This window comes from Doryrhamphus excisus, linkage group LG1 (genome assembly GCF_037039965.1).
Source record: "Doryrhamphus excisus strain RoL-2023G ecotype Guam linkage group LG1, RoL_Dexc_Guam_v1.1, whole genome shotgun sequence".
Classification (NCBI taxonomy): domain Eukaryota; kingdom Metazoa; phylum Chordata; class Actinopteri; order Syngnathiformes; family Syngnathidae; genus Doryrhamphus; species Doryrhamphus excisus.
Window position 1 is genome coordinate 29,415,001 of NC_136357.1, and position 13,652 is coordinate 29,428,652.

At 50.1% G+C, this 13,652-nt stretch overlaps 2 protein-coding genes across 4 annotated transcripts in view; one reads left to right on the forward strand and one right to left on the reverse strand.

The window, feature by feature from the left end:
- LOC131131825 (protein MTSS 2-like) overlaps nt 1-7,003 on the forward strand; it is a 20,636-nt gene extending 13,633 nt beyond the window's left edge. The window contains exons 6-15 of one of the 3 annotated variants that reach the window (XM_078793548.1): nt 87-161; nt 1,574-1,731; nt 1,817-1,924; nt 2,023-2,120; nt 2,597-2,855; nt 2,923-2,997; nt 3,652-3,807; nt 4,125-4,313; nt 4,533-4,698; nt 4,769-7,003. In XM_078793548.1, coding sequence (XP_078649674.1) covers nt 87-161; nt 1,574-1,731; nt 1,817-1,924; nt 2,023-2,120; nt 2,597-2,855; nt 2,923-2,997; nt 3,652-3,807; nt 4,125-4,313; nt 4,533-4,698; nt 4,769-5,619 — 2,135 coding nt within the window. In that variant the 3' untranslated portion in view covers nt 5,620-7,003. The remainder of the gene's footprint in view (nt 1-86; nt 162-1,573; nt 1,732-1,816; nt 1,925-2,022; nt 2,121-2,596; nt 2,856-2,922; nt 2,998-3,651; nt 3,808-4,124; nt 4,314-4,532; nt 4,699-4,768) is intronic. The other 2 variants (XM_058076756.2, XM_058076757.2) reach the window with 2 other exon arrangements.
- Nucleotides 7,004-10,774: 3,771 nt separating this feature from the next.
- On the reverse strand, nt 10,775-13,417 carry LOC131131840 (uncharacterized). Its single transcript, XM_058076790.2, has 2 exons — nt 12,992-13,417; nt 10,775-12,478 (listed from the first exon to the last, which is right to left on the reverse strand). Exons 1-2 carry the CDS (start codon nt 13,173-13,175, stop codon nt 11,397-11,399), a joined length of 1,266 nt encoding a protein of 421 aa, XP_057932773.2. The 5' UTR covers nt 13,176-13,417; the 3' UTR covers nt 10,775-11,396.
- Between the last annotated feature and the right edge of the window lie 235 nt (nt 13,418-13,652).

The following is a 13,652-nucleotide window of genomic DNA, read 5'->3' on the forward strand; positions in this document are numbered from 1 at the left end:
GCAAGTGTCAGGTTGTCCACCTTCCGTCGCTCACCCTCTCTCTCTCTCTCTCTCTCTCTCTCTCTCTCTCTCTGGTCCTGCTCAAGAATACAAGCGGTCACGGCACGAGATCAAGAAGAAGTCGTCGGACACCATGAAGCTCCAGAAGAAAGCTCGTAAAGGTGAGAGAGCGTTCATCTTCATCCACGCCATTTTTTATACGTTTTTAAAAGTAGAAAAGAATGAGGAATTATACATTTTATTATTACTATAATTCATTCATTCATTTTCTACCACTTATCCTCACGAGGGTCGTGGGTATGCTGGAGCCTATCCCAATCACAGGACTATTATTCATATATTTAAGTGTTTATTATTAATATTATTTGAATAATTATTGTATGTATTTATTATTTTATTATAATTATTGTTTTATTTCATTGCTGTTATTTATTTTATTTGTAAAACTAGATTATTAAACACCATAAAATCATTATTATTATTATTATTATTACTATTGTTGTTGTTGAAGGCATTATTTGATGATTTGATGGTGTTTGAGTTGTCAGGTATTTAGCCGTATTTGCATATTTTAAAGCGTTCATTCATTATTCTGATTATTCTGATTAGCATAAAGACGTGACGTCATGAAGTGTTGGAATTATGGATGTGAGGTTTTTGCGCCATCTGGTGGCCACAGACAGGCCCCGCACATTAATTCCTCAGCCAATCATAATGGTGTTTTCATCGGTTCGGTTGCCAGGCAGAAAGTAAGTCATGAGTCATGCAAAGCAGACGAAGGATAATAAAGCGAATGAAACGTACGTGGATCACGTGACCTTTATGCTTTTTTCTAACCTCACTTTTCCCCGTTCTCCCCCCACGCCCCCTCCCCCTCTGCTGGCTGCCGCCGCCAATAGAGATGCAGGGTAAGTGTGGGCGTGTCCGGTCGGAGACGTGATGACATCATCACGCGTTGACCAGGCGTCTCCATCTTAGCGTGTAGTCCCAACCCGCCCATCCCGATCCTGCATGCGCTCCTTCCCGCCAGGCCAGAGAGCTAACTAGGCTCCATGTTAACAAGCTCAACTCTCCATTTCACGAGTCACGACCTTTGTGGCGACATTTGGCCGCTAAAAGAGACGCCCACGCAAAGCACGTGTCGCCCTGTTTGCATGCTGGAAAAGCACAAGGCGTCGTTGTTGGCGGCACGCATCAAGTCCATGACTGACATCATCGTTTCCTTTCACTTTCATTTAAGTCAAGGCTTTATTTTTATTATTTTATTATTATTATCATTTCTTGTAGTCAATGTTTTATTGTTTTGCCACCAATATTTATGTACATTTTATTTTCCAAGTTGTGTCCAAAGTGCCAAAAAATTGGCATAAAAAGTTTGAAAATAACAAGAATGAATGGAAACAAATTGATAAAAAAATTTTATTAGTCAGGCGAAAGATGATATTGGTGAATTTGACTTCCTGTTTGACTTCCTGACCCACCTTGGAGTAGCACCGATTGACATGCTAGCGCTGTGCTGCCCCCCCGTGGACAGACGTATACCGTAGTACCCACGCGTGTGTCTGTGCGCCAGGGCGGGGCGACCTGCAGCCCCAGCTGGACAGCGCCATGCAGGACGTGACGGACATGTGCCTGCTGATGGAGGAGACGGAGAAGCAGGCGGTGCGCCGCGCCCTGGTGGAGGAGAGGGGTCGCTTCTGCACCTTCATCGGCTTCCTTCAGCCCGTGGTGGTAGGCAGAGGGGGCGGAGCCTACGTTGGCACGGCGAGCTTGGAAGCTAACCAGCCGCCGTCCCTCCGTCTTTGTCTTTGGCCAGAACGGAGAGATCGCCATGCTGGGAGAGATCACACACCTCCAGGCCATCATTGATGACCTCACCGTGCTGACCTCTGACCCTCACAAACTACCCCCGGCCAGTGAACAGGTGACACACACACACACACACATGTTAGCACGCGCACACGTCAGCACCACACACACACACACACACACACTGAGGATGGATGTGTCATGTGACTTCAGGTGATCAAGGATCTGAAGGGGTCGGACTACAGTTGGTCCTACCAGACTCCGCCCTCGTCCCCCAGCAGCTCCAGCTCACGCAAGAGCAGCATGTGCAGGTACACACACACACATGTACACACACACACACACACACGTTAAGGTGACGCGTCCATAACGATGATGGACGCTGACAGAGCTCCAAGGTGTTTAGATGAAAGAGGAGCAGTTTGTCAACGTGTGTGTCCTTCCAGTGTGTATCTTTGTCTTGTAGTGTGTATGCGTGCCTCAAAGTACACAATCCAGTGTGTGTCAGCGTGTGTTAGTGTGTATGTGTGTAGTGTGTATGTGTGTAACCTTGATGCTCATGATCTTACACTCTCCCCTTGCCCCCCCTCCCCCCACCCCACCCATTCTTTCCCTCCATCCCGTGTGTATCTTGTGTGTGTGTGTGCGTGTGTGCGCCCTCTTTCCGCCATGTTCTTCTCTCTAAACGTAACCTTTTGACGGGCGGCCTGTCGCTGACCTCCACGCGCCCGGACCATCAAATCATCACCTTCACGACCCCCGCATCACGCCTGGCCCCCCCTCACAGCAGCGTCAACAGCGCCCACAGTAGCGCCTCCTGCTCATCGGGGGGCGGCGGCGGGGGCGGCGGCTCGCTGCCCCACTCACCCACCTCCTCCTCCTCCTATCGCTACCGCAGCAGCCTGCCGTGCCAGCCCCCGCCAGCGGGAGGCATCGCCGCCCACCGCCTCAGCAGCGTCTCGTCCCACGACTCGGGCTTCGTGTCCCAGGACGCCAACATCTACTCCAAGCCGCCCTCGCCCATGCCCTCTGACCTCACCAGCCAGGTAGGGAAGTCGCCCCCTGGCGTCGCCGCCTTCCTCCTCTTCACCGCTTTTGTCTTTCGGCCGGCAGAAGTCGTCCAGCTCGGCGTCATCGGAGGCCTCGGAGACGTGTCAGTCGGTCAGCGAATGCAGCTCGCCCACCGCCGTGAGTACTTCACTGTCATGTGATCACGGCGTTCATAATCGTCCATCCCTTCCTAGCAGATGGACAGGCCCCCCCCCCCCCCCCCCCCATGATGGGTGTGTTTCTTTTCTTACACTTTTTATGTCCTATTTTATGGATCAATAATATCAATGGTATTTATATCATATACGTATTTCACATTATAATATCGTGTTATTCATTATATATTATATTATCATATACGTGATATACTACATAATTGATGAATATTTCATAAAGATGATGGACAGTACTACAATTATTAGCAGAGAGGGCTTGGATTTATGTCTTTATTTTCCACAAATAAATATGGATTATATTTGACATTTTATTGAATTCATCTTGGTTTAAATTGTATTTGTATTTACATTGATTAGAGGTACCGATACAATGATTGGACGATATCAGAAGTACTGATACATTGATTCGAGGTACTGTGAGGTAGCAGTCATGCCATGCTAACACAAAGTAGCATCCACCTTCTACTTTGCTTCATCACGCCGCATGAAAGCATCTTTGGCTGTGTGGTCATCTTGCTAACCTGCTGTGCTGTTCTACCCAGCCCCCCCACCCCCCACCCCCCCACCCCCCACCCGCTCTGATGATGACCATGTGACCTTGTCTCTCGTCCCGCAGTTTGGCTCGTCCTTCGCTACCTTCCGCCCCGCTCTCTCTCACTCAGGCTCCCCCAGGCCTCACTCTGTCATTCTTCCCGTTACTGCGTCCCCACCCTATTACCGCCCCCCCGGGTCCGGCTCCTCCTCTCCCACATCCAAGGTTCCTATCTGGAAGGTTTGTTCCCCATCGGCTTGCTTTGCCTGGCTTGTCATTCATTCATTCACTCAGGCTTTAATTACTGCATCATGTTCATCCGTTTGGCTCCGCCCCCATGCCGTCTTCTTCGTGTCGCTGCTGACTTTTACAATCTGGAGACCGTTTGAAAGGAAGCAGGCCGTGGAGGGGCGTCTCAGCCTGAACGAATCAAACGCTACGCTCCAAAATGCAGGCCACGCCCCCCCCGAGCGTCAAACTGCTGGATAGACAAGTCTGCCTTTGACACGCCCCTTTATCAGGCCACTTCCTGGTTATTAACTCCCTCGCCTCTTCAGGACTGGTCCAAAGCAGCTTCCTACGAGCAGCCCGCCGCCGCCCCCGCCCCCGCCCCCGCCACCGTCGTTCAGAGGAGGAAGGAAGCGCCACTCAACGAGGGCTCGCCCAGCGCTCAGGGCTACGCCGGCCCCTCGCACGCCGACGACGGCCAAAGACCCAGGATGTCCTCAGCTGCCATCACTGCCAAGGTAGCTCTGGGCTAGCATCATGCTAGGTTAGCCTATTTGATGGTGAGGACAATCAGCTTTAGTTTAAGATGTGTAGTGAAGCCTGCAGAGGGCATATGAGCGTTCATCCAGTTAGCTTTAGCCGTGTGGCAAAGCCTGGCGGGTTGATGGGGCGGGGGGCGGATCAGAGGGGGTCCACCAGGAAAGAGTCCATGACAACACAGCCTGTCTTGTCTGCAGTACGGAGACGAGGCGTCTCCAGCAGCCAGCGACCTGGCCATGGTCCTGACCCGAGGTCTGAGCACGGAGCAGCAGAAGAGCAGCAGGGACTCGCTGCAGTACTCCAGCGGGTACAGCACAGAGACCACCACCCCGTCCTGCTCGGAGGACACCATCCCTTCTCAAGGTGGGTCGCTTTGTCCTTCGGGCCTGGTCTGCATTCCAGTCTGATCCCGAGTCCCGCTTTTCCCGCTCAGGTTCCGATTACGACTGCTACTCGGTCAACGGCGATGCTGAAGGTCCAGATGGTCAGTCGGACTTTGACAAGTCCTCCACTATTCCTCGTCACTCCAACATCGCCCAGAATTACCGTCGTATGATCCAGACCAAGAGGCCCGCCAGCACTGCCGGTCTGCCCAGCGGGGTCCTCAGTTCGGGGGGCCACATGATTGCCGGGCAGCCCGCAGCCGGGGGAGGCGGATCAGGGACTCCGGGAACCGCCACCATTCGTAGAACCCCGTCCACTAAACCGGGTGTGAGGCGCACCTTGTCCAGCGCCGGCCCCATTCCCATCCGGCCTCCCATTGTGCCTGTCAAGACCCCCACCATTCCCGGGGACTCCCACTCCCCCGGGGCGGGCGCCTACGTGGGCGGCGTTCCGGTGCGCGTGGGCAGCGAGGAGTGCGTCTTCTTCACAGGCGCTGACGACGCACAGGGCGTGCTTGACTACGTGAAGGCCTCGCCCAAGCGCCTCAGCCTGCCCAACACCGCCTGGGGGTCCGGGGCGGCGCTGGAGGTCTACGCCCAGCAGCACGGCATGAGCTTGGGGGGCGGGTCCGAGGAGGAGAAGATGATCGCGGCCAACCGGCACAGCCTCGTGGAGAAGATCGGCGAGTTGGTCGCCAGCGCCCACGCCCTCGGCGAGGGCCAGTTCCCTTTCCCCGCCCTCCCGGATGACCCCGCCCCCGCATCCGCCGGCTTTGACGATGCCACCACGGGGGCGGAGGGGGCGGAGGACTCATCTGGTGACATGCTGACCACCATCCGGAGAGGCGTCCGGCTCCGCAAGACCGTTTCCAACGACCGATCGGCGCCGCGCATCTTGTGATCGGAGTCCCGTCGGGAAGGGGGAGGGTCGCCGGGTGGCCGGGTGGCCGGGTGGCCTGGGAACTTAACCACGTAGGGGAATTCTCTCATATAACTCAAATGAAAAGAAGAAGACGCCATTAGGGTCCACCATATCTAATATTAACATGCTAACTCCTAGCGGCCGCCATTAGTGTGTGTCGGACGCATGCTTCTCTTCTGGACTCCACACGGGACCTTCTAGCATCTTCTCCAGTTAACCAGGCTGTCTAATAACATGGGGGGCAGGGAACACCGGGATGGAGAGAAAGGGGAGGGGCCTGTGCGGGGAAGGGGCGAGGTTAGAGTGTCACATGACCTGCTGGATTTCAACATTGAACTGAATCTTCGGGTGGCGGCGTGGGGAGCTGACGCGTACGGCGCCCTCAGCGGGTCGGCCTGCGTGTCGGCATTGAACCGTGCCGCTGTCTCTCGGTGCGTGCGTGTGTGCGTGCGTGCGTGCGTGCGGGTGGGTGGGGCTCCGCTGCAGGCCAGCCTGTGAGCCAATGAGGCTTCTTCTCTTGTGCGTGGTGTTCTTTCTTCTCGTTCTCCTTATTGACGTCGTTCTCCTTGTTGGCCGCCGTGAGGGAAGCGTCCAGATACCTTCATACACACACCTCCATGAATATAGAATATGAATACACTAGTACATATGAATATACATACATAATATATATTTTGTAGGAACGCTGAGAAGAAGAGTGAGAAAGGCAGCAATAAGTGTTTTATTTTCTTGCTGGGATGGAGAGGATGTTGGGATGAAGAAGCACTTTTCACGCAGTTGGAATATGAGGAGGCCGAGTGATGAAGATGAGAGGAAGTGATGAGGATGAATCTGAAGGAAGTCGAAGAAGTTGTCCAAGCCAGAAAGCGACGCGTCTAAGGAAGCTGGCGTTGGTCTGCATCTCTTTGGCGGCTCAGGCTGCGTTTTAAGACGTGAGAAGATGATGGATGTTCATCACGTTGGTGTTCATAAACGGCAACATGAACGTTATTACGTATTACTCTTCTGAAGTTACGCTTCTTTTAGGAAGTCAACTTTGGCCAAGCAGGATGCTAGGACGACTAGCAACGCGTGGTTAGCACGGTGGGTGGCGTCGTCGCTTCAGTGATGGACTGGAAGTTTGGGATTTGGGAAGAAGCATTTAAATTAGCATTTATTTACGTCTGAATGTAACTTCTAGTCAAAAATACACACACAGCTCAGGACTAGCAAGACATGATGGACACCAGGATGGGGACCTTACGAGGACAGGATGCCAACGTTACGGGGACATGATGGAGACGTTACAAGGACAGGATGGCGACGTTACGAGGACAGGATGCCGACGTTACGGGGACATGATGGAGACGTTACGAGGACAGGTTGGCGACGTTACGAGGACAGGATGCCAACGTTACGGGGACATGATGGAGACGTTACGAGGACGGGATGGCGACGTTACAAGGACAGGATGCCAACGTTACGGGGACATGATGGAGACGTTACGAGGACAGGTTGGCGACGTTACGAGGACAGGATGCCAACGTTACGGGGACATGATGGAGACGTTACGAGGACGGGATGGCGACGTTACGAGGACGGGATGGCGACGTTACGAGGACAGGATGGCGACGTTACGAGGACGGGATGGCGACGTTACGAGAACGGGATGGAGATGTTACGAGGACAGGATATGGACATTACGAGGACAAGATGGCGACAGGATGAGGACGTCTGTGATTTTTTTGGTTGATTTTTCTTTGCTTTTCCTGCCGTGTGCTCCGTAAGGACGTCGTACGTCCGGTCCAGACGTTCTTATTTATTGACATCAAGTCTGTGAAGTGTCCAGCAGGGGGCGTGGTTTTGTAGATTTACTTTGGAGACGGTTTCCGTGGAGACTGCTGACGTGCTTGCTGCTTAACTCCGCCCACATGATGTCATCCTGGCTCAGGTGCAGCGTGGCCAAGGTTGCTGGTTCCGTCCTCAGAAGGCGGTCTTGATGCTGAGTCATCGGTTTGGGTTCCTTGACGGCAGAACCGGCCATCAGAACCTGCTAGAACTTCACACGTGAGCCTGAAGAGGTCCTTTCCACAGACGCCCCCATGTGTCCCTCACCACGAAAGGTTTTAGGACACGTCCTCGTGCTATTCAGTGAGTTAGCGTCTCAAAACCTGTCCCGTTTTATTCAGGAAGTGTATCAACATTTTTTGATTATAATCGTTTCTAAAAGTTTTGAGACACTTGCTCACTGAATAACATGAGAACTTGACTCAAAACCTTTGACCAAAACTGACCAAAAGGTTTTTAGACAGTTTTTCATGTTATTCACTAAGAAACGGTCTCAAAACTTGGGATCTAAATTGTCTATAAAAGTTTTGACACACTTTCTCGTGTTCTTAAATGAGGAAGTCAACACTTGGTCCAAACCGTCTCCAAAGGTTTTGAGACACTTTGACATGTTCTCCTGCTCCTGTGTCTCAAACATCTCCAAACGTCTTGGGACACTTTCCATGTTATTCAGGGAGGAAGTGTATCAAAACTTTTGGTTGGTATAGCTTACAAATAAAAATGAAGACACAAAATCCCTGGAAGGATCTCTTCAAGGTTCTGGAGGAACCACCAGAACCCATGTTCTGGTTTTCCATGAAGTAATGCCTCACAGTCGCACATTTCCACCTTCTTTTCATCCAGCGTTGGGGTGTGGTTTCCTATAAATGTGTGTTGTGTAGCTCTGGTGTGTGTGCGTGTGTGCGTGTGTGCGTGTGTGTGTGTGTGTGTGTGTGTGTGTGTGTGTGTGTGTGTGTGTGTGTGTGTGTGTGTGTGTGTGTGTGTGTGTGTGTGTGTGTGTGTGTGTGTGTGTGTGTGTGTGTGTGTGTGTGTGTGTGTGTGTGTGTGTGTGTGTGTGTGTGTGTGTGTAGAAGCTGCCACTGCACTAACAGGAAGTCTTCTTATTAGGAACGTACACGCGTGCAGGCATGCGTGTTGCACTCTGAAATACTTCATATCATCTTTGTAGGCCTCACCCTTCCAAGGCTTCATCAACACTTCTGCTTATTTGCAACTGATTGATTGATTGATTGATTGATTGATTGATGACAGCAATAACGTACACCCCGTGGCCCCCCATGACCTTTTCTTGCTGCTCTGCACCTCCTGAGTAGTTTTCATTGAATTGGAAAAGACTTAATTTGCCATCCGGAAGTGGAATAAAAGCAAAAGGAATAAAACAGAAGCACAATAGAAAACAGAGAAACAAAAAGAACCTGAAGCTTGGCTTTTAATAATCTTGATTTGTTTCATTTCATATCTTTGACCTGAGATGCCCGTATGACACAAGTATTGGGACACACACAGCCAGTCAAAAGTTTGGAGACACTCTCTCATTGACGAGGATGCTAAAGCGTCTCCAAACTTTTCACAGTGAAGATCTTTTATGGCTTCCGTTCTTCCAGGAAGACTTTTACGGCGTATCGGAGATGTTTCTCTCCATTACCATGAGGTCAGAGGTCGCTCAGGCCGGACCCCCAGATTGTGTTTGATGGGCCGGTCCAGCATGTCATGCATCGGATGTTGTCCTCCAGCAGGTGTCGCTGGTCTTTGAAGGCTGTCCTCTTCGTCCTCCTCCTCCTCTTCATTTCTTGTGAAGTATAAAAAAACAAAAAAGTTCAGTCGCCTCTGCAAATCTCTTGACAAATTATTTTCCTGTCTTCCTTCTTTTGGTTGTTGTTGTAAAAATCAGACTTTTATTTCCTTGGGTTAACTTTTAGTCACTCGCTGATGTAACAAAACGCACTGTGATGATTCCAGTATTAATAAAGTTGTACTTCAACTGTGTTCTCTGGCGAGGTTTCCTCTCTTAGACGACAAGAACATTTACATTTGAATTAGCTGAAAATGGAAAAAAAATAAAGTATTGACAGTCATAACTCATATTTTACCAGCATAAAGTTGAAATACTCAAATATAATATCTCTTGAGGGTGTAATGACAGATCATCACCGGAGGGGGCGTCATTCTCCACACATTACAGATATAGGGTGTAATGAAACATCCTCACCGGAGGGGGCAGTATTGCTTAGAATGCACGATCTCTTTCTTGTTTGCCGGAAATGGAAAAGGGGAATCGCTTGCTGTAAGATAGTTCCTTTAAACGGTTCTTACTGCGGTTGTTCTTTATTTACTACATATTTTATAAGGGAGTGGATATAAGCAAGTACTCGGCCAACCGTGAGGAAGTATTTGGAGTGTAAGAAAGGAGGATATCGGAACACGAGGAGGAACTTTGCCCAACGGAAGAGGAGAAATGGCGACCAGGTGAACCAGGACGCCGTTTTCCAGCCTCCAGTGGAGTCAGGCAGAGCAGGTTAGTCGGCCTCTCGCGTCCTTATAGAAAGTATATTTACTTGTTTAGTTACTCGGCGTCCGAGCTGAGAGACACGAAACGAACGCTATTTATTGAACATTACTGAATGAGGGTTCTCAACAATAACAATGACGTCATCGACCCTGCCAACCGGATATCGGGAGATGCTCTTGTGTGCCCAATCGGATTTACAGGAAAAAAGTCATTCATTTCTGAGGATAAAATTGTACATTTCGGAGAAAAAGTCGCAAGTTTACCAAAGTGGATGGATGATTTGAGGATGGATGGTTGGATGGATGGATGATGGATGGATGTTGGATGGTTGATTATGAATGGATGGATGCTTGGATGTTGGATGATAGATGGATGGAGTTTTGAAGTTACAGAAAGCAAATGAAGTAAGAAATATCGTTGAATAAAGACGCCGGCCTCGGCCTGCAATGACCACCCAATCAAGCATCACGTGTCTTCCTTTTCACATCCAGATGTTCCTCCACCTGTGGAGAAGCTCCCAGGCGAGCTGGTGAAGGGGCCTTCCCACTGTAGACCTGGGGGCAAATGTAAGGGTCTGGTGTATTGTGGGTTGGGTGGGTGCCTGGTACCTGGTCTTCAGTGGCCTGTTCCACTGAGAGTAACAGTAGGAGAAAGGAAAGGTTTGGAATGGAACATGTTCCCTCCTTCAGCAAGGCATGTTGACAGCAGAGAGAAAATATTCCATTCCTAACATACTCCTTGTCTCCACTTCCATTCATGTTGTCCATACAAGAGTACTTTGAACGTGAACAAAGGAAGTAGGATCCATTCTCCGTGTTTATTGACGCCACACTAAGGATACATCTCCACACGGACTGCGGTCCGAGTACGGCGGACACGCCATGCCGACTACGCTGCTTCACTGCGGACAGTCGCTGTCCATGGTGGCTTTTGGAGCACATGAGAAGAATACTCATCAACAAAAACAGCAAGAATGACGACAAGAACAAACTCAGAATGTTTAGGGAAAAAAGTTGTCATCCAACAAGAACATTTCACCAAAATGTTGTATCGTAGCATAACAAAATATAGAAATATTATAAAACAATATTAAAGAAAAACACTTTTTTCAAAGTTTGTAATGAAATCATAATATAAAGAAGTTATATTGAGAGGAAAGTTTACATATTGGGAGACGTTGATATGAATAATCGGATTCTTGTTATTAGTTTGTTCTATAAGTATTCAGTCATACCTTGTTAGCATATTTAAGACATCTGATGAAAGGGCCCCGCCCCTGATTGAAACGGCCCCAGCGTTGAAGACGTTCTCTACACATCATACGTGATACTGTTGGAACGTCAACGTTACAAACGTCTTATCGGAAGCAATGCCGCTTCACTTCCTGCTGCTGTTCCCCCCAGCAGGAAGCGGTGCAGCTTCACTTCCTGCTGCTGTTCCCCCCAGCACAGGTGTGGTTGTTCAGCTGGTACTTATAAGAGAATCGTTCATCACACACGCTGCAACTCAGCACTTTCTCTCCGGTGTGTGTCCTCATGTGTGTGACAAGATGCGCTCGTTGACAAAAGCTTTTGTTGCAGACGGAGCAGGCGTACGGTTTTTCCCCAGTGTGCGTTCTCATGTGTATTTTCAAATGCTGATTTCGTACAAAACCTATGCCGCACACCGAACATGTAAAAGGTTTCTCTCCGGTGTGTACCGTTGTGTGTATTTTCAAGTCCACTTTACGGACAAACCCTGTACCGCACACCGAGCATGTAAAAGGTTTCTCTCCGGTGTGTATTCTTGTGTGTATTTTCAAGTCCACTTTACGGACAAAGCCGGTACCGCACACGGAGCAGGTGAACGCTTTCTCTCGCTCTCGGTGTTTTCTCGTGTGCGATATCAGATTGGACTGCTGAAAGAATCTTTTGCCACAAACCGAGCACACAAACGGTTTTTCTCCGGTGTGCATTCTTGTGTGCGTTGTCAAATTTCCCTTGTGAGCAAACGTTTTACCGCAGACTGAGCACATGTATGGTTTCTCTCCTGTGTGCGTCCTCATGTGTATTTTCATATTGCTGCGGTAATTGAAGGTCTTGTCACACTGAGAGCATTTAAAACGCTTGCTTTCATCGTGAGACGCCGCCTCCGCTTTGGAGTCTTCATCATCAGTGTCAGGAGAGTGTGACGTCGTGTGCTCACTATCTGATAGTGGAGCTAAGAGCTTGTCTGCTGGTGATCCTCCACAGTGGTCTCCATCGCCTTCTGTTGTCATGTGTTGAGTTGAGCTGCTCATCGGAGGCTCCGCCTCTCTCTTCTCCTCACTTTCACCTTCATCGTCTTCACTCTTCACGACGACGCCAATCACTGGGAACTCCTCTGGTCCTTCAGGATGCTCTCCCTCCTGGCTGATGCTGTGGTCCTCCTCCTCCTCTTTAATGTGGGGGGGCTGGGGCTCCTCCCGCCCCACCCTGGAGCGCCGGTCCTGCTGCTCAGAGGGAAGATGTTCCTCAGCGACGTCTGTGGACCACAAGAAGACAAAGACCTGCTTTAGAAAAGGCCGGCTTGGCTCCGTCACGTCAGGCAACCAACCAGAAGTCCTCAGCAGATCCAGGAGCATCGTGGAGAAACCAGCTGGCTATCAAACATAAGTTTGACATTCTAGCACACGGGTGGGGCCATGCATACTGTTACTGTCTGGGTCGTCTTGTGGGGGCGGGGGTGGCCTGGTGTTAGCATGCTCTCTCGATGCTGTGGTGGGGGGCATGTCCCTGTTGGTGTCATTTGTTTTTTTTATTGGGGGACAGCGGTTGGTTCTGTGGGGGAGGGGCTGGGGGTTCCAGCTCGGCTGCCTGGCCTCCTCCGCTTGACATTTTGTTCAACCTAGCTTGCCACTCCTATCCTCTCGTCTCCTTATTTCCTCTCCTTCCTTCCTACAGCCTGCAATTTTTCATCGTCTCGCCAATATCCGCCCACCCACTAAAGTTACTCCAAGGTGGTTAGCAAACATGTGAGAGGAAGACTGGAACTGACCTGCTGGGTGGTACCTCTTGGAAACAGCGTCCAGTAGTTGACGTTGTCGCTCGTTCTCCTCTTTTGTTCGACAAAGTTCCTCCTCGTACTCTGCTATGGTTCTTTCCAACACTACAAATATTTCTTCCACAGCCAAAGCTAGTCGCTGGTTCACCAACGCTCTCAGCATTTGGACTCGACACATTTTCACACGACACGACACTTTACACTCACACTCGATCTCCGCTTGGCGATGTTGATCACTTCAACGTCTTTGTTAGCAGCTAGCAAGCTAAGCTCACCAGAGAAGCCGCAAAGTTCGCTGAGATGAGCTTGTCTTCAAACTAGCAACCCACGCGAAGATGTGTGGCGACAAGTGCACACAAGCTGCAGGAAGCTCGTCCGTCGTCTCGCTACCGTTTTCCCTCAAAATTTGCTCCAATCTTTTTTACGGCAGCAGTCCAAAATGGCCATCAACGCATGCGCAGTCTCCGCTCCTAAAGTCCGCGTCTGGTCGGCAGCGGCGAGCAGGCGAAGATAGCCGGAGGTGAATTAATCCTGAAGGGAAAATGAATGTGTGGAATATCATTCTGTTACATGACTTTAATGTGACATAAAAGAATAAAAGGACTAATAAACAGCACCTTGTTTACATGACAGCTACTACAGGCTAGCATTGCTG